Here is a 19052-nt window from a genome sequence, read left to right as displayed (position 1 = left end):
ACCAGTCTTGCACTGTGCTGGCACCCCAGCTCAGAGGCATTGCCTTTTCTCCCCCATCCCATTCCTATGCATTCTGTTAACTATCCAACTCCCTCTTCACTGTGCTCTCTCCACTGTTCAGTTGACTTAGGGGAAACAGTTCTGTGTTTCACCCTGCAAGCCCTCTGCGACTTCACGCTCTTACAGAGGATCTGATACAAAGAGACACTTCTGTAACAAAACAGAACTGCCACATTTTGCACCATGATTGCTCATAACAGGACAGCTCATTCATAAAACAGACTTCAGAAATACACGGAGTACTTGATCAATAAACTACCTACACCTCTGATCACTCAGATTTGAAAATGGTAACAGCTCAGGGTCACCTGTTTACCAGGAGACAAAGAACCATCCTCTCCCAACACCATCACAAACCAGCAGCCATTCAAACCCAGCAATTCTCTGAAGCTACATTAGAAATTAGAGTCACAAAGAAACACTTCTGGGAATTAAGCATGCAACATTGTTTTGTTGTTGTTTTATGCAGTCTATCCAGAGAACGTCTGAGAGTTAGTTATCTGAACTGTTTAAAGTATCTACTTTCTTTTCCTAAATTCATTCACGCGGCGGGGGGGGAAGTCGGTCACATTTGACTAGGGATTAATAAGGAGTACTGTTGCTCTTGAACTTAAAAAACCCAAATCCTAAACATATGAAGTAATAGAAGCTGTAAATTCCAAGCTTTTTTATTAGTCTTGTTTCTTAATTAATCTGAATGCTAATAACAACCTCATTTTTAGTTCTAAGGCATACCAACTGGGATCTCCAAACTGTCAAGAAAATGAAAACTTAAAGATAAATAGCTATGATTCCAATACCACTTCCCAGATTACTGCACTCGGTCAGCTTCGAGTTTAATGTTTTAATTCAGTGCCTTAGGAATTCCACAATACATATAGCAAAACCATTGGAAAGCAGTTGAGACGACGTGAGCCACAGGAAGACACAAGTCCTGCATTCTCCAGTCTACAGATGAGGAGAAAAGGACTTGAGAACATAAAATCAAAACCCATGGGAAGAGAATAATCTGTTCTCCGTGTCAGTGGAGAACAAGAGAGCAAATAGAACTGACCTGTATTCAGAGCAAGTTAAAGCCTAGATAAAGTGTTTGGAGGGGGAACTTTTCCATGGGAACGAAGCAGCACACCAACACAGATTACATGGTAAAATTGCACCGCCTCCACATGGCACCTTCTGGTTTCCCGAGACCCTTAGAGGAGGCTACGCAAATATCTGCCAGGAATGACAAAGATGCACCTCCAGTTGGATTAAGGGAATGATGCTAAATGATCTCTTGAGGTCTCCTTTTAAATTTCTGTGAAAGGAAAGGCAATTAATGGACAGCTACTAAATTATTTTCACACAAGCCATTTCATCTGCTCTGATGGACAATCGCCTCCTTGAAAGCAGCCAAATCCACTATTCTGAGCGCTAATTGGTACTCCTGGGGTTAAGCCTAACCCAGAAAAGGATGAATGGACACCAGACACTCATCTATTCTCACAGCTGCCAATAAACTACGCAGCTTACTATATTTTGTTATTTGGGGCTTATATCTGTAAATGAGGATACTTTTAAAGCTAAATTAGTACAGAGAGCAGTGTGGCATTAGCACTGCTTTGGCACTGGAACACCTGATGCAATCATGACTTTTTTTAGTAGAGTGTAACAAGAAGACATCAGCTGAATTTCTCTGCAGCATCAGTCCTAAAGAGTCCTGCAGAAAAAGATTGAGAAAATTGAAGTCCCTGCATGGGAAAACTATATACTGTGTTATTCACTGAAAAGCACATGAACATCTGAGAGTGACAGGACTACACAGCTCACGACCTGACCACATCTAGGGAAAACAGTGGCATTACATCCTAACTGTGTCTCTCAGGGAACAATGAAAAAACAATACATGACATACTTTATGCATTTAAACAGAACATGCATGCACACACATACATGGAATCAAGCACTAACTTCAAATTTTTAAATTCTGAGAGTTCACAAAAGTTTGAAGCTCTTAAAATCATATGAAAAATGTCTTCATTTTAAAATTCAATTACAGCATATCTTCTGTTACAGTACACTTTTTCATTAAAACTCAAGAACATTGAAAGCTTAAATTCTCTAGGAACTCCTAGGACTATGCAAAATATGAGTATAAAGTAAATGATGAATATTTTTACTTTCTTTTGCATTGCCAGCTGTTAGATAGTCATAGCAGCAACATGCGTAAATGATTTTAAAGCACATCACCTCAACCACATCATGCCAGTAACAAAACAGGGAAAAAAAACCCAAAAAAACACAGAACAAAATGAGTTTGGAGAAGAGAAAGCTAAACTATCATTCTAGTGTTTTGCAATTTTGGCTATTACAACATAAACTTTTAACACAGTAATCTGAATAACAAATACGGCTGTGGTCTGTGTTACACAAAACCCCACACAACGTGCTTGCTGTACTCAGGTGCACCTGGTCTCAAGCTCAAACTCTGTATGAATATTATATCCAACAAAAGATATTTTTTTTATTTCCACTGTTTTTAACTAGTCTGTGTGAAAGTAGTAAGCCTCCTCATCTCAAGCTTAGAAGTACTGAAACAGAAAGTCAACAGTGCACTGCCAAGCACTTTAAAGCGTTTAAAAGCTTTAGATATTTGACATCTCCTGTAGCTTTCAACTAATTGCCATAAAGCTCACTACTACATCAAGCACCACCTTGTGGCAAAACAGTACTGGCTGTGCGGCCACCCTCTGGGGCTTTCATATAGTGCCTCAAGTTCAACAGCTTTACCACGTATTTCACTGAAATTTTAACAAAAACAGAATTAAGTATCTGCCGAAGACTTTCTGAAGTTCTCCTCCACATACACATTTATGAAATTCATGTTATTTCATAGAAAGCTCAGTTTCTAGTGCTGAGAAAGGAGGACCATGAAAAAAAACACCACATGCAAGAAGCAGAGTAAAAGAATGGTATAAAAATCCCATGTCAACTTCAACTCATTTGATCTCTCAAAACACTTTAAGCTGTAAAACAGATTGCAAGAGCTGCAGAAATTAATAACTCAATGGATTTAAACCATTTCACAGCAATATCTTTATTTAAATTCTCTTTCTAAGAGACACTAAGACAGACAGTAGATCTTCCAAGTTAGTAAGATGACCAGTCATTTTTAAATGTCAGAAAAATCTCAGGTTTAGTGCTAAATTGCATAATGCAACACCCAGTACTCTAAAGGCAGATTCCGTCCAATCCCAAATTGTGCACTTCTGTGCAACAGGGATGCAGAAATCTTTCCGCTACCCGAATCATCATTGTGATCCCACATGATTTCGTACGCTCTGCAGCTTGCAGCAGCATTTTATTGTAAGCACACATCTCATTCTCTATCTGAAAGAAATCAATAGTAACAGAAATACGCAGCACTATGGAAAAATTAGTTTGCATATTCAAAATTCAGTCTTCAAATACAACAGTGTTTGCACACAGTCACATAACTACTGCATTTGCAACACACTCTGCATACCTGGAGTCAATGCAAAATACAGTTATCACCATTTTCCATGCCATTTCTGATTTTGCTGTAAAATAACAAGAGTGCCAAGAGAAGCGGTGAGCGAAAAGCCTCCCTCTCTGGACAATCATGCTTCACTGTCAGCCCTAACTGCAGTTATTGAAACAAGAACCCCAGAGCGACAAGAGAGTACAACTGTTTTGTGCTGTTCATGAGGTCTCTGCTGTGAACACTTGGCGAGTGGCAAGCAGAAACCCTTCACAGGAATCCAGAATACAAGCACCTACTACAAGCATTCAATTCAGTGTTGTGGGCTACCTGCTCCATCTCTACTTTAGGACAATTTCTTGAACAAGCAGCAGAAGACAAAACATATTTTGCTTTAAATGAAGTCTATACAATACATGCTAAGTACCAGTAATTACTGTCATAAAAAGAAATAACATAACTCATCTCATTAGCTCACTACATCAAAAAGCCAGGCAGGTTAACATCGATCCATCTATTCTTGCAAACATTTTCAAAGTGTAAGAAATGGTTGTGAAAAATCAATCTAACTCAATAGCTTCCAAAAGCTCTCAAATTTGAGCTGGAATTACAGTTTGGAGTTGCCCAAAACACTTATTTCCCAAAGGTGCTTAAGAATAAAGAATATTCTTACAGAGTCTATAAAGCTACATAGCAAAGTTTAGCTTTAATATACTAGATACACAAAGTATCATCAAGGAAGGCAGAAGGCTTAATTACAACGCTGAACTGATACCTGGGCAGAATTTTAGAATACTGATCCAATATGCTTACCACCCTGTACATGTAACCTGCAGGTTACTGATTTGACATCAGCAGTAGGAGGGTACAAAATGACATCATACAGCATAATTGACACTTGCAATTTTTCATTTTTAATTGAAGTAGATTTAAGGACTGTCTCCATCAAAGAAAGCAAAAGCATTTCTGCTCTGAGAGTCTTGATTTTTTGGAAATTTTATGCTGATTTGTCTGTTACTAAGAATCCATGAGATTACTTCTGTAACACTAATTTCCACTGGTGCTGCATTCAGTAGAACAGTGTGCAGGCTGGGCAGGCAGAGAAATGAAGGGAAAAGAGAGGGAGGAAACCGTAATAGAAATTCTGTAGCTAAGCATAAATCAATCTTTTTGTACATGAGTTAAGTCTTTCTAGATACACAAACCACAGAAGTGAGGAAAAAAACCTAGAGTAGTCGAACTGCAATTAAAAATGGTTTCTACAGAGGGAGCCAACAACCCAAGAACAGGATGAACAAATTGCATCCCAGATCAGCAGAGTTCTTCCCAACCACCCGTCTCTTTCACTACAGTTACGTGTTTTCCAGATATTCATAGCACCCTGTCCAGATTTGCACTCCACAGAATTCCCAAGCATTTAATGGACATTTAAAGAAGTCGTTTATGACACTTTATAGAACAATCAGTATCAAAATACAACAGCATAAGCATTCATACAAACCTCCACAACAGAAGCGGCCAGTATAACTGCTTGGTCTAAAAAAGTGAGGAGATCTAAAATAAAGCTGTGTAAAGATGAGAAGTGTTAAGTTTTTTCATAAAATGGGGCCTCTAGTTATTGCCATAATAGTTTTCCACATGACTTAATTGCCAAATCACATTTCATATTATATGCTAACCCACTCACAAGTAATTTCAAGTGAGGTTTATTATATAAAGTAGCTCAGCAGCTCTGACAGACATCTGTGACAGGTTCATGCATTGCCCCAGCCATACAAATCATCTGAGCTATAAGCATATGTTGAGTAGGCTGACAAAAGATTTAAAGCTCAGTATTTCTGATATTTTAGTAACTCTTCCTCATTAAAAAACACCCCAATGTTCTACCCTCTTTTGTAGGTTCTGGGGGGAATACGGTGGATAAAAACCAAAGGTATTTTAGGGAGACTACACACCAACAGGTCACAGAATCCTACAAAAAACACCTAGAGCAGGATTTTAATGCTACTGAAGATTAGCTACACCCTCTAGTGGCGCACACTGCTGCAGCTTGGTTGTGCCCAACAGTATTAGACAGATACAGGCACCTTTTTGTCCCCACCCTTCATGCCTCTTTCACTGCACATGGAACCTGCAGCAAGGCACAGCTGCACAGCAAATGGGTTTGGGGTCGAGCCCCTTCGGTTTGTACTGAAGTGCTGAGATAGTGATTTACACATTGTTAACTCCCCCGAAACAGAAGCCAACTCCACTACAAAAATCCCATGAACAGATTCACATCCTCTAGCTTTCTAACACAACCAGAGTACTTTTAAACCCGTACTGTAGACTTTTCTACTCCTTCCCAAGCATTACAGGCCCTCTGTAATCCCCAGACAGCCCTCCTGTTTCTCCAAGATTCACCCTTCCAGTACTCAGACGCATACTCATGTGGATATATTTCAGCTAAGCAAAGCCAGACCACACACAAACCCCAGATGTTACAGACAATTCAAAACTGCATCAGTCACCCAAATAGCTGTTCTCCAGCTGAAGAGTGTCTCTCTTCATCTTGTCCAGTTTCACTATGAAAAAGTAGTCATATACCAAGTATTTATCTGAGAAACTCCCTTAGCAAACTTGCTGCAGAGCAACATATACATCTACCCTTCTGACTGGGCACATCAAACAGCCAACTGAAGGGAAGGGAAGCTTAGATTTATCTTCCTCCTCTCCCTCACTTCACGACCTTTATCTCTGTAAAAAGGTAAGTTATGAAAGCAGAAGTGGCTGTGGGCACAAAAGAGCTGTCCCATTTCCTGCTTTTTCCTTCAACTAACTTCCAAAAAAATAAGAAGTGTCCCGTCATGGCCAAAACTGCTTAAACAAAACAGTTTATAAATTGTACAACCAGCAGTCACAGCTGTATTAAAACAAGTGTCCTACAGCATCGCCTACAGACTCCACGGTACCACTGAACTCCAAACAATGCTTTTAAGACTCACAATGAATATATTTTAATTGCCTGTTCATACAAGCTAGCCAAGGTACCAAGACTTCGCTAGAGACCATATTTTAGCAGGAGAGAATATTACTAAGAAATCCCAGCGCCTGTGCCAGCACTGCTCAACACTGAGAATGGACTCGATTGGGCACTGGGGGAACAAACTCAATGTTTCTACTTTGATATCAAGACAGCTTAGAGCAGATCCCATCACTTGCTGCAGGTAGCTGTAATTTATTCTCCTAAAAAACTTCTGATGTGGAACAATAGTAAAAAACCAAACAACAACATACATGTGGCAGCCTATAGATATACAAGCCTGTGCTTGGTTAACATGACCTTCAGTAAAGTCGCACAGTCCAGTTCTGAGAACTAAAAATAGAAGCAACTATACAGATGGTCAGGACAAATATTTCTATTTTTCTCAGAGTTTATGTTTATTTATTGTTCTCAGAAGGGAGAATAACATATGCAACATTAAGGCCTCACCAACCTTCTTACGGTCAAGTCTCCCCAGCCATCTTGCCAAATGGAATTATTTTTGTCCTCTCCTCAAAGCTACTGGGGATTAGTTGGGTTGGGAAGCATCTCCAGAACAACTCTTCAACTGCAAACTTGTGCCCATATTGTAAAACAGCTCTGCAAACTGCAGTTACTGCTGTTCCCTCACTTTGTTATTCTCATTGCAGAATAACAAACTCACCACTGAAAAAAAAAACCATCATCATTCATCTCATTCACTACAATGCTGAGATGCTTGGCTTGATCATCAGTCAAGATGGTTTGAACTAATCTACAAATTTTACATGAGAGCACGCTAAGGGGCCTCCAAACATTCCAGTCCTTGTCTGAGCCGCAGGACAGTGACCTCCACCTTGTGTGCATTCAGCAGCTGACTGGCACACAGCAGGTAGACACTTCCAGCTGAATTTTGAAAAGAATATACATATGCATCAACTTACAGCTTTATTGCTAATAAATTCCCTTAAGATAAAAAAATGTATATGCTAATGAAAACAGACAACTTTAAAAGGCAGCTTCAATCCAAGAGAATTGGAAACAAAAAAATAAAAAATGTGATTTTTCATACCTTAGCTCTTAAAATAGAAGCTAAGAATGAAGTCATGCCTGTAAGTCAAAGCCAGTCTGTCTTAGTGGCTGTCCTTATCTCTTGAGATAACTAAGATTCAAGAACAATGGAATCAAGCCAAGTCAGGGAGTAGCTGGCCCAGTTACCTTTGGACATAAGGCATCCACCACAGAATAAAACTTACATTTCAGTGAGGAACAGCTATACAGAAATTATGTTTGAGCAACTGAAAGGCATCTGACAGACAGAAAAATCACCATGGTGCTCTTTGATGAGGGCAGCCAGAAGAAGTCTTCTTCACTAGGTAAGTCAATATAAAAGCTGCTGACATTTCAAAGACTGGAAGTATTTTAAGCAGGGAGATTTTGGCACTGAGCAGGAATATGCAGTCTAACTTTGCATTTGACTTCAAAACATTACGACAAGTTCAGGAGGACGCCTTAGTTATAAGGGCACTGAACCAAAATTATTCTTAGGTTTATAACAACCACCCTAGTAGTAAGCTGTCTTGCACCCTTCCCTAGCACTGGCATTTCTTTTCTATATGAAAGCCAATCTAAGTATCAGAAAGCGACAGTTAAGAGTCTAACAACACCCCTGCAAGTTAAATCTGAGAATTCAGCTTGAAGGACGAGAAGTGCTCTGAGGTTCAACACTGTTTTATCTGCTCTGTGCCATACAGTTCATGTGGTCCAAGAAGAGAAGCACACAGCATATCAGAGAGGTTCCAAAGGTCTGTCCTGAAACAGCACGGCACTGACCTACCAGAGCGTTTCCCCGGTCAAGTATCCAGCGACACTCAAGACACCAAGGTCAATGGCAAAAGCGCGTTCCAACTCTGCCATTATAGATGACAGCACATAAACCATCTCAGGAGCTACTGTAGGGATAACAATGAAAAACTAAGCAAAGGTTTCTGTTGCAGTCAATTCATGCAAAAAAAACATTTTACTGAATTCTCTTTATTTAATTAAAGTGGTTCGGCCTTCCATTTAAGACGTGACTATGCTGTAAACATATAATATATTTTAAGAAATATGCAGTTAAGTGAAATGCAACATACTTGATGTAAAAAGTTTGAGCAGGATTTTGGTGTGTTTAAACCACTTCAAACAAAATCCTTCACATCAAAAGGTTCAGTTTAATCAGTATCTATTGTGCAAATAAAGCTTGTGTACACAGTACAGCTTGTACTGTCCAAAATACTGACCTGTATGGCATATAACTCTGGTTTAACCCCTCAACATGCTAGTAGTTTTAACACTTCTAGTTTATAACTTTTAAAATAGTCTCACACATTTAATGGCTTAATGGTAATTATTATCGGCAGTCTGTCATTAGAGAGAGTGCTCTACATAAAAACAATCTTATCTACCAATCAAAGGAACTGCTGTTGCTTGTCTTTTGCCTGGAGCTCAAGCAGTTTTAAATGTCACAGGTACCTTACCATGATGTACAAGTATAAGTTAAATGTCTTTCTCCATCCTTTGAAAGAACACGGAAATTCAGCTAGTAATTCAATCACAAAGGCTTTTAGCAAATTATTATTTTTCTAAAGGAATTAGATTGTTGTTACCAGAACACATTTTTACTGTTTGAAATCTATGACCTTACTGAGAAATATCCAAACTCTGAGCATGGAAAAACCCGACAGCTATAAATACTGACTCATCTGAAACAGTTACCTCATCTTCCACAGGGCTAAACTGCTTAAGTCTTCTAGGGTAGTATAAAATAATACAAAATAAAGCTAGTTTAATACTGGAAACAGACAACTACGTGCAAGAGCTGAAAGGTTAAAATAGAAAAAAACAAAACCACCTTTTTTTTAAAAAGGATATTTCTAAGCATGCAGATGCACAGAAAAGGGACAGAATTCCCTACTGTATCTACCCTGAAAAGAGATGTGAAAGTAATCCTAAAAATCTGTATCTTGCCTGGAAATACAACTTTTATATTAATAGTCCTCTAGTCATCATGGATAAGACACTGAATAAAATCATATAAGGGCTCACAAGTGAAACATTTGCTACAGTCTTTCAGATCTGCTATCTCTAAAACCAGCAGTTACATAATATGGATTTGAGGGATGGCAGAGGACATTCACATGGCGTGTGTTTCAGGCAGCTCATGGAGAACAGTGAGTGAATGAGACTAGAAGAAAACTGCAGTCCATGCACCAACTACAGCTCTTTAGCCAGTTGGATTAATGTGCAGGAATTAAAAACAGCAGGAATAAAAGAGACCGTTATCTCACATAACAAAGAGCTTTAAGAACAAGAGGATTTTTAAACTAAATTCCCAAATAAAAAGTATTGTAGCATTGCTTTTTTGTAACCTGTGTGCTTACATATAAAAGTGAGCAGGAATGTTTCAGTTGTGCCATCTTTTATTCAGCGAGTACTTCTCTCATTTACTACAGGAACTTTTGGCTAATCAGTCATCACAAAAAGCACACCAAGCTCTGTTAAGCCCCCTCCAGAGTTCTAACGTCAGTAACTTGCAGAACTTCGGGATCTGCTTTAAAAGCTACCACAAATGAAAACAAGCCAGTGCACACACTCTGAGCCCCCTCTCTGTAGCCAGACAATATGCAGACAACATCTACCTTTATACTTCATTTCCTAAATGCACATACACAGGCTCAGGCACAGCACCCAGCATTTGCTTTCAACTCAAATGTAGACCTTTTGTATTTTAGTTCAGTGTGTGTCAAAATAAATAATAAAGGTTACTTTCCCTCAGTATAGAAGACTATCCAACATTGGAATAAATATGAACTCCAAACTGCTCTGGTTTGGGCACATCTTTGATGAAGGAGCAAAATAATTGATGAAGCTGTTATTGCAATGTTTGATCTGACAGTGGGTCATATTCTTTCCTCAGGAACAAGAGTTTTTAGGCAAAGAAATTGGAGTAGCCAAAACTGGCAAAATTTCAACATAGCCAACACGGCACACATGACTCAGCTATATTCCACACCACAGCCCAACAGTGTTGATGAGAATTTGTTAAGGCAGGAATGGCCATGACATCACATAAGTACGGGAATTAAAATAAAGAGTCAACACTGAAACTGGAAGAAAAATCTTCCATTGCATTTCTGCCAGATATAAAGAAACATTTCATTTACACCCAGACATGCTACAGACATGCTACAAAAAACACCAACTAGGATGAATGCAAAGACATTTCAGTTGCACATGTACTGATTGCAGACACAGTTGTTATTATTATTAACAAAATAATTTTAAAAACAATTTAATCATTTTTTAATAAAATAATTTTTTCTTTTTTGAAACAGTTTTCAGACAAGTTGCGTAATTTACAGCAGGCAATGCTGAAAAGAAGAAGAAAATTTTTGCTTCAGGTCTTTAGTAATCAGGTATTTAAGCACATAGGAAAGTAAATACATATAACACGCATGTATATCACCACAAAAGAGCTTACAGTTCTTTGTGCTTCTCCTCTGCCAAAATTTGGTCATTCGGCTTCAGCCCATACCTTGAAAACAAACAAAACACAAAGCAGTTACTCCTTTGAGAACACAGCAGTAAAATGTAGGTTTAGAGCTCCAAACTAGAAAATTATTAAACTATATAGTATTTGTTGATCCAACTACCTCAGGTATTGCCAAGACAGGAGCAAAACTTTCTAAAGAAGGCATTACATGTTTATTCAAGTAAACTTCACATTATATGAAACTTTTGCCTTATACCACAACTTCAAATCCTATATTAGATACTTTGGCTTGCTATATACCCAAACCATTGCACCTCATACCATGAACTGTATGTTTGAAATTATAACTTGGATCTGACAAAATATGGCAACAAGGAATACAGACAATGTGAGCACCAAAACCAGCTGACGTGTTTCCCCTGCAACAAATAAAACTCTTAAAATCAATACCAAAAACTTCCTATGGAAAAAACCACACTACCAACAGGCTATTCGGGAAGATTGCTGCAGTCCATACAGGCAGCCTCAGATGAAAGTGAGAGCTTCAGGGAGAAGCTTTCTTTGCTGGCTTAACCTGACGGGCAATTTAACAGAGCAGGTTGCCAACACGGTTTGATTTGGAGGGAATGAGGAACCCAGCCAGCCAGCACAGGCCGCTCCCAGCCACACTGCAGCAGCACCGGCACTCACCTTGGAAAACATCTAAGAAGTGACTTCGCTGTTGTCCCTCAGAGCAAAGTCTTTTGCCATCTCAGAGTACTCCACAAGTCTGACTGCTACAGTTTTCTGTGGGGTTTGGTGGTTTTGGGGGGTGACTGGTTGTACAGTTATACATACTGCAAGCAGCTAAAAGTTGTGTCCTTTTGATAATTCTGCCAACAGCTCACTGCTCACACTGCAGGAGGCATGAGGTTCCCACTGACCCTTTGCCATCTGTTTTTATTCCAGTCAACTGCAGAACCATAAATTATTCCTCCAGAGGAAAGATTCTGGTCATCAACCAACCACAAGCAAGCTATCTTCCAAATTGATTTCTGTGTCAAATAAACAGATAAAATGCATGTTCTCTATTCCTAATAGCATTTTCTGATTACACTTTCTGAAACTTGTTTATTCAGCATCCATTTAAAATGCAAGCATCAACCTCGACACATTCTCAAGCTCACTTATGCTGCATTCAGACACACGAGACACCGACTGATTGACCCATTTTTCCTGTTTACACATGCAGAGACTGCTTTAGGTTATTTCCCATAGTCTCACACTGACTTGTATCCCTTTACCCACTTTGCTGCAATAGTCTTCACGGAGTCACTGCTAATCATGGTACAGGGCAGTTCAGCCACATTCTCCTTTAAATGCAGGGTCTGCGTTCAACTCTAACAGCAAGTAGACTGTACAGCAACACACTGCCCAATAACAGATTCGGGTCACCTGGTTTTAATTGTCACATCTTCTTCATAGTTTACCATCCATATCAGCCTTTAAGCCACAAATTTCAACTGTTGTGTTGTTAAACTTACTTCCAAATCACTGTTTTCTGTAGTGAACAGCATCAAGCTTTTTCTCTTTAATGGAAAAAAAGGGTCTGGCCCAATACCAGTCTCTCCATAATGCTGCTACATCACCCCAATAATTCCATTTGCTATGTCTTAATAGGCATTTTATTGATAGAAAACACTTATCCATCAGGGAAAAAGTGAAGAGCTACCAGGAAATTCTAATAAGAACATCTTTCACAAGGCAAAGGACACTAACTCTTCTTATGCAACTTGCAATCTCACTTCAAACGAAATCAGGTCAGTTGTTAAAGGGATCTGCCTGTCGCAGACAGATACACCCTTGGCCAATACACAATCCATTCTGTAAACGGAGAGCATTTTGCCCATTAAAAAGAATACACCTGCATAAAATCGCAACCAGTCTTCACTAAAAATAGCCCTGCATGCTCTTCCTCTGACCAGGAATCAGAATGCTTCAGCTAGAACCGGAGACAACTTCATCTGTCAAAGATATGGACATAATATCTACGCCAACATACCTACACTAGAGTTTCTTAAAGCTGCCAGGTTATTAAAAAAAATAAAATCAAACAAACAAACAAAAAATCAAACAAACAAAAAGAACCCAAACCCAAACTACTTCATTCCCAGTTATTTAGAGGAAAAAACATAAATAAACCCCTTAGCTACAATGGCAACCGTGTAACATCCCAGCGATGATGTGCCCCCTGGGTATGTTCCTGCCACGCCACAGAGGGATGACACAGCTGCTACCCAAGGTCTGCAGAATGGTTCCTCTGCTGAGCCTTGGTTTATCTAACCTTTTTTACCACTACACCCTTCTTTCACAAAAAAAATGGCATTTTTCAAATATTCTTCCTTGACCCCTACAGACTGCTTTGATAGCAACTCGTAAAAGAAAATGTCCCCCAAAGGGACATGCTTGGAAAGTTCAAATTTTTATTAGTACCTCATGCATGAGGACAGGATGCATATTGTATTTCATGCACAGCTGTTGAATTATTTAATGAATTTAAACTTGCAACTAACACAGTGAACAGCTTACGTAATACTTCCCAACACGTGTTTTGCAGGCAAGATTGATAAGAACCAGTTGGCTCTTCCTAACTCGTGAAGGTTAGATTTGGGAGAATTTCTCCAAAAAAACCATTTTAGGAGCCAAGAATCCTAAAAGCAAAATTGAAGCTAATGCTATGCAGTAGAGAAATTTAAAATAAGATCATTTAAAGCCATCTAAACAACCAGAACAACACACTATATGCGTACTACACATTTACATGCCTGGTACTAAACGAGTAAGTAGAAGAGATGCAAACATCCTCTGGAATCAGGCAAATGAACTCAAGGGGCCACACCGCACTTCTCTTCTATTTTTCTGCCTGGTGCAATTCAAAGTTCAACACACCCTAGCAGGCTAAATAATGATTATCCTTTCCAACCACCCAGGACCAAACGGAGATACAGTCCCAAAATGTCAACAGTCTCTTCATCACTGCTCAAAATCTTGTTTCAAAAGAGGGATTCAAGAATAAAAATACGCAAAGATCTACAGCAAGATCATAGGTAAGTGTCAAAACCTGCAGTGCATTCCAAAGACGATATGTTTAAACGCATTGATGTGCCCTTCCCAGACATTTAACCTACTGGGAGAGCAGCCAGTGTTCCAGTCGCCCCACACAGCCATAGGGACGGGCAGATGAAGCTCCCCAACTGCGGCAGCGACGACACGGCACAGCTGCGCTTTTCTGCAAACAGGGGCAGCTGCCTGCCTGGATACGCACACCCTGCCTCGGAGCATCGCAGCTGATGGCTCCCAACTGTACTTTGGGAGGAAAACAGCAGCTTTCACCCCACGTTCAGTTCCTTACAGAATTTCTTAAGCCCCAATGTTCATGGTTTAACCTCTAGCTGACATTGTACTGTACTCCCTCCGATAGACCCTATTATGATCAAAGCTCAAGGGACCCAGTTGAGGAAGGGGCTAACAGGGATCCTTCTTCCACCACCCATCCTCTCATCACAGTCTGAGTTTCACACTGCTTTGCGCTACCCTTTCAGTATTAAGATAATGTTTTTGAACAGTATTCTTCCCAGCCTGGTTACAAAAAGCCATGTTTAGGCATCTAACTTATTAGGACAAACGAGCAAGTTCATTCCGCTATGCTTCATCAGGAAACAGACCCAACACCAATTCATGCTCTGCAAAATCATCCAACTACCATGGGACACAGAGATATAGGGTGACTAAATCCACCTGCTAAGCAAGATTCAAATGTCTCCTGATAGTCCTTAACTCCATAACATTAACAAACTGGATATATATTTCCACAAGAAAATCTTGAAATAATTGAATTGTAATTAATCGAGGATTTTTTTCAACTTCCCAAGGCAAAGCTTTACTGAACCACTCAATCTTTTACCCTCAGTTGTTACTTGTGTGTAACAGGTAGAGGTAAAACTCTGACCAATATATTCTATTGGGTTATGGTGCTACAAAAAACCCCAATGGAAGCAGCACGCTCTTCTCCTCTTGCATGTCTATGACTTCCCTAGCATTCACCTACATGCTCATCACTTCGATTTCAGGCTTTTCAGAAATCTAACTTTTTTTTTTTTATTAAGTGTCTGCTTTTCAGTTTTTAAGCACACTAGAACCTGTAAGTTCAGCTCTGCCTTGTGCAATGCATTTTAAAGATCCTCTGAAACTGTAACCCTATGACTCAAAGCTTTTTTCTATCCCAGCTCCTAACATGAACATGAAAATTAATGTGCTTGGACTGCAGTCAGCGGTTTTACAATATGCTCTTAATGTAACAAACAGCCATAAGGCACGGTTCCCTTCAGGCAGCATCCAATTATAAAAAGCCTTAACCAAATTAAAAAGAAAACAGCCTACGCTAAATATGTACTGATGAAAAATCTCCAAATGAATATCAAGTTCAGATCTGTTCTCTGAACAAGAATTTCCTGAAAAGCTGGTAAAACTCACCTATGCTAAGGTCTACAATAAAAACAGATGATGAGCAAACAGATTTGAAAAACGGCAAGAGATCTTTGGAACTTCAAATTTCATTCACTTTCCTGACTTGAATCCTAAGCAAAACACTTACACAGAAACAACAGCTAAAAATTACACAGACCAACCAAAAATTGTCACAAAGACACTGCTGCTTGGGCCACAAAAGCCAGGACAAAACCACCATCATGCAGACCATCCATAACCAAAGAGCTACACAGACCTGCATACACAGAGGAATATTGTCATCAATCTTTTCAAGAGTATTTGTGAAGGAACAAGACACTAGAGATAAAAGATACTTTCTTTTTGCACTAACCACCAATGTGATTAGTCAGCATAAAAAAAAAGATTTCAACAGCTTCAGTAATACTAAGTTGCAGGAATAAACCATCCTAGGAAGCTCCAAACATCTGTGCACGCATTCCTTTGCTTTGTTTGATGTACAGCTACGAGCTTTTTGTCACAGTACTGGCTCTGACTGACCTTGTCCCCCTTTAAAAGCACTTGGACTTGGCTATTCCATAAGCTGATGGTACTTGACATGCTTTGCTGCAGTTACTGGTTTAAGTATTTCCCAGATGCTTAAAAATGGAATGTATGAAAGGGCAGATTCCCAACCTGTTCTTCGAACTTCGCAGAAAAGTCATCCAAAAAAAAGTAAGAGCGTGTGATTTTTCTGTCAGAGAGACAGTACAGTATTTTGGTTGTACTAACTGGACAAGACAAGTAGAATTTATGTTACACCAGGCTATTCTTCATCAATAAAAGAAAATACTTTTAAAGACAGAGCTCTGCAGAAGCATTTCTTCATAAATTTTCAACAAAGCCATCAAGAAACTCTAAGGACTTCAGTACAGTTTTCTTGTGCTTCAGAAGAATCTAAAGGAGTTTCCATAAGAATGATTCAGCAATTATGTTGCTCCAGCTTTCAAGTGACGTTACGGCTACTTTCACTGTTCTAAAAAAAGAAATACAGTCCTTTTCCTGTTGATTTTTCTTAATTATTAATCATGTAAAACTAGGACAACCAGCCCATGGGACATTGGTGTTCACATGTCCTTTTTCAGACTGCACTGACTGCTTTCTACCCGACGCAGTTAACATCCCACAAGACCTTCCAGGTCAGAACCACAGCCGTGCATGAACCTGCTACAGCAGTGTATCCTCATGGGCACTGACAGACCAACACACAGCAAATCCAGCACAAGCTCCCAAAACATTTCTAACACACTGTATTTAAGGGGATGGGTACAGAAGGTCAGCCTGTTTGTCAGCTTCCGTATGCAGTTTATCAGACAGAATTAGTAATGCGGCCACAACTGCTAACTCTGTTTCTTCTGACTTAATCAAAAGGTAGTAAGTGAACCACTTTCCTTACAGGAGTAAAATAATACCCAACGCAGGGCAAGATTTCCATATTTTTGACAAGGCTACAGTGGCTCAGAAATCTCAGGGAAGTCTAATGTAGCCTTACTCTTCTGAGTAGCCCAGGAAGCTACTTCATGTGCACAAATACGGAGTGCACATACCACGACTTGTATTTGACTCGTTCCATTTGGTTTGCTAAGCCAGACTCCAGGGGCTGTGCATCTGCTTAAGCAAGATGAAAACAAAACACACAACCCACACCACATCTTCTGGATAAATTCAGCAGCCAAATGCATCATGGACCAGATGCAACAATTAAACCAAAATTAAGGTTCTGTGTAACTGGCACATACGTATGCTGTAGTCCAAATATTTGTTTTAAGACATCTTTTTTCCTCTCCAAAAAAAAAAAAATAAAAGAGCTTTGATTCATATCTGGAAAGTCTCAGTTTCTTGCCTGACTTGCACTGTTTTTATTCTTCCAACTTAATACATCTGCTTTTTCATTTTTTCCATAAACTCCTGTTGCTTTGCTGCAGTATCTTAGCATCACCATCTGAAAGGCACCATACTCCCCAATTCCTCAAAACTTCTCTCTCCTTTAGTCTCTCTCCTATTTCAGAACTCAGTAGCTTGTCCCACCTACCTTTCCACATTCTTTTCTCGGCCTCCTTTCTTGGACCCCTTCTACATTAACGTCTGGGTTTAACGACAGCTGAGCATCACTCACTGTTACTCCAGGATGACCTTGTACCTGTTAGACAACTCTAGAAAAATTTCTTACTGAGTAGATACTGCTTTGTTGCCAAAACGGAAATGCAAGTCCAGAATCTCCTCCCTGAAAAGCTGAAAGATTAAAGAGGGATAGTATGATACTAGCACAATCCCAAAGAAAACCTGTTTCCAGAAAAATCCAAGTTTGGCAATAGTACACTTGCACCAACAGAAGAGGAAACTGCCTAAAAGACTCTTCACACATTCCTTGAGGGAGTTACTAGGGCTCTGAGAGAATGAATCTCTCCAACTTGAACATGGATCAGCACTAGACCCAACACAATACCCAGCACAATGAGTGCTCTGGAGTTCAGTACAGCAGCTACTGATGAAACAAATCCATAGGTGACAGCAGACTGGCGAGGGTATATACTAACAGCAGAACATGCTGAAAGACAGTAAGATGAACACATTCAAACACAGTAACTTCAAAACACAGACAACAGATGTAAAGCCAACTAAGTAAATAAAGGAACAGAAATATGGGCAGGAATTCCACAGAGCAGTAACTTGGAGAGGGACAGAAACCAGGAGTCTATTTGCAACTAACTCAACCTCAGCTTCCAAGTTAGGTCAAGCATGGAAGACATCAGCGAACTACTTCAATACAGAAAGAAGAAAAAGCAGACAAACCAACCAAAAATGAGCAACAAACTAACCGCGAGCAGCCAGACTCACTAATTATTTTGTTCCTTTCCATTTATAAACAGAATAATGTATAGCTAAAAAGTTTAGCTTGGGAAGATGAAATGTAGGTACAAGTAAAGAACACACTGGTGGTGATGGGAAAGAGAACAAAGAAATAGAAAGAGCAGATTAAGATACTTTGGTCTAAAGACTGTTGAAAAATTACTTAAGAGTTATCAGTGGCAAAGAATCAAGCCCAGCTGGGGAAAGAGTGTGTAGCAGAGTTAGGCTGCTTAACAAAACAAAGGCATCCGCTTAAGGAAAAGTTAATATGCAACCTAAACCACAAATCTTAGCCATTTCACTTATAAAAGAGTTATAGACTTTAACCACTGCTACTGGAAGAGGAGTGTCAGGGCTGAGAGAATGAAGGACCATCTTGGAGTGCCCAGAGAGCAATTTCTGGTGTTTTTGTCTTTACTCAGTTATCAGCACCCTGTTCCTGTGTACTGTTATGACTGCAGACTCATTCAGCTACGCCATATCCCATATAAATCTCTGTTGTTCAGGAATAAACCTGAAATTTCTGGGTGAAAGGGATTCCAAAAATATTAGCAGAAAGATATTTTTTTTCACAATACTTATTATAAAAATGAACAACAAAT

The 19052-nt window shown here is 39.4% G+C and overlaps 1 protein-coding gene across 2 annotated transcripts in view; it reads right to left on the bottom strand.

Annotated features, from left to right (window-relative positions):
- Positions 1-19052, bottom strand: part of ADK (adenosine kinase) — a 244012-nt gene that overhangs the window by 198172 nt on the left and 26788 nt on the right. For both annotated transcript variants that reach the window (XM_069863580.1, XM_069863581.1), the window contains exon 3: positions 11065-11118. In XM_069863580.1, coding sequence (XP_069719681.1) covers positions 11065-11118 — 54 coding nt within the window. The remainder of the gene's footprint in view (positions 1-11064; positions 11119-19052) is intronic.

This window comes from Phaenicophaeus curvirostris, chromosome 9, assembly GCF_032191515.1.
Source record: "Phaenicophaeus curvirostris isolate KB17595 chromosome 9, BPBGC_Pcur_1.0, whole genome shotgun sequence".
NCBI classification, from domain to species: domain Eukaryota; kingdom Metazoa; phylum Chordata; class Aves; order Cuculiformes; family Cuculidae; genus Phaenicophaeus; species Phaenicophaeus curvirostris.
Note: the sequence above shows the minus strand (reverse complement) of the source record. Positions and strands in the feature narration are given on the sequence as shown.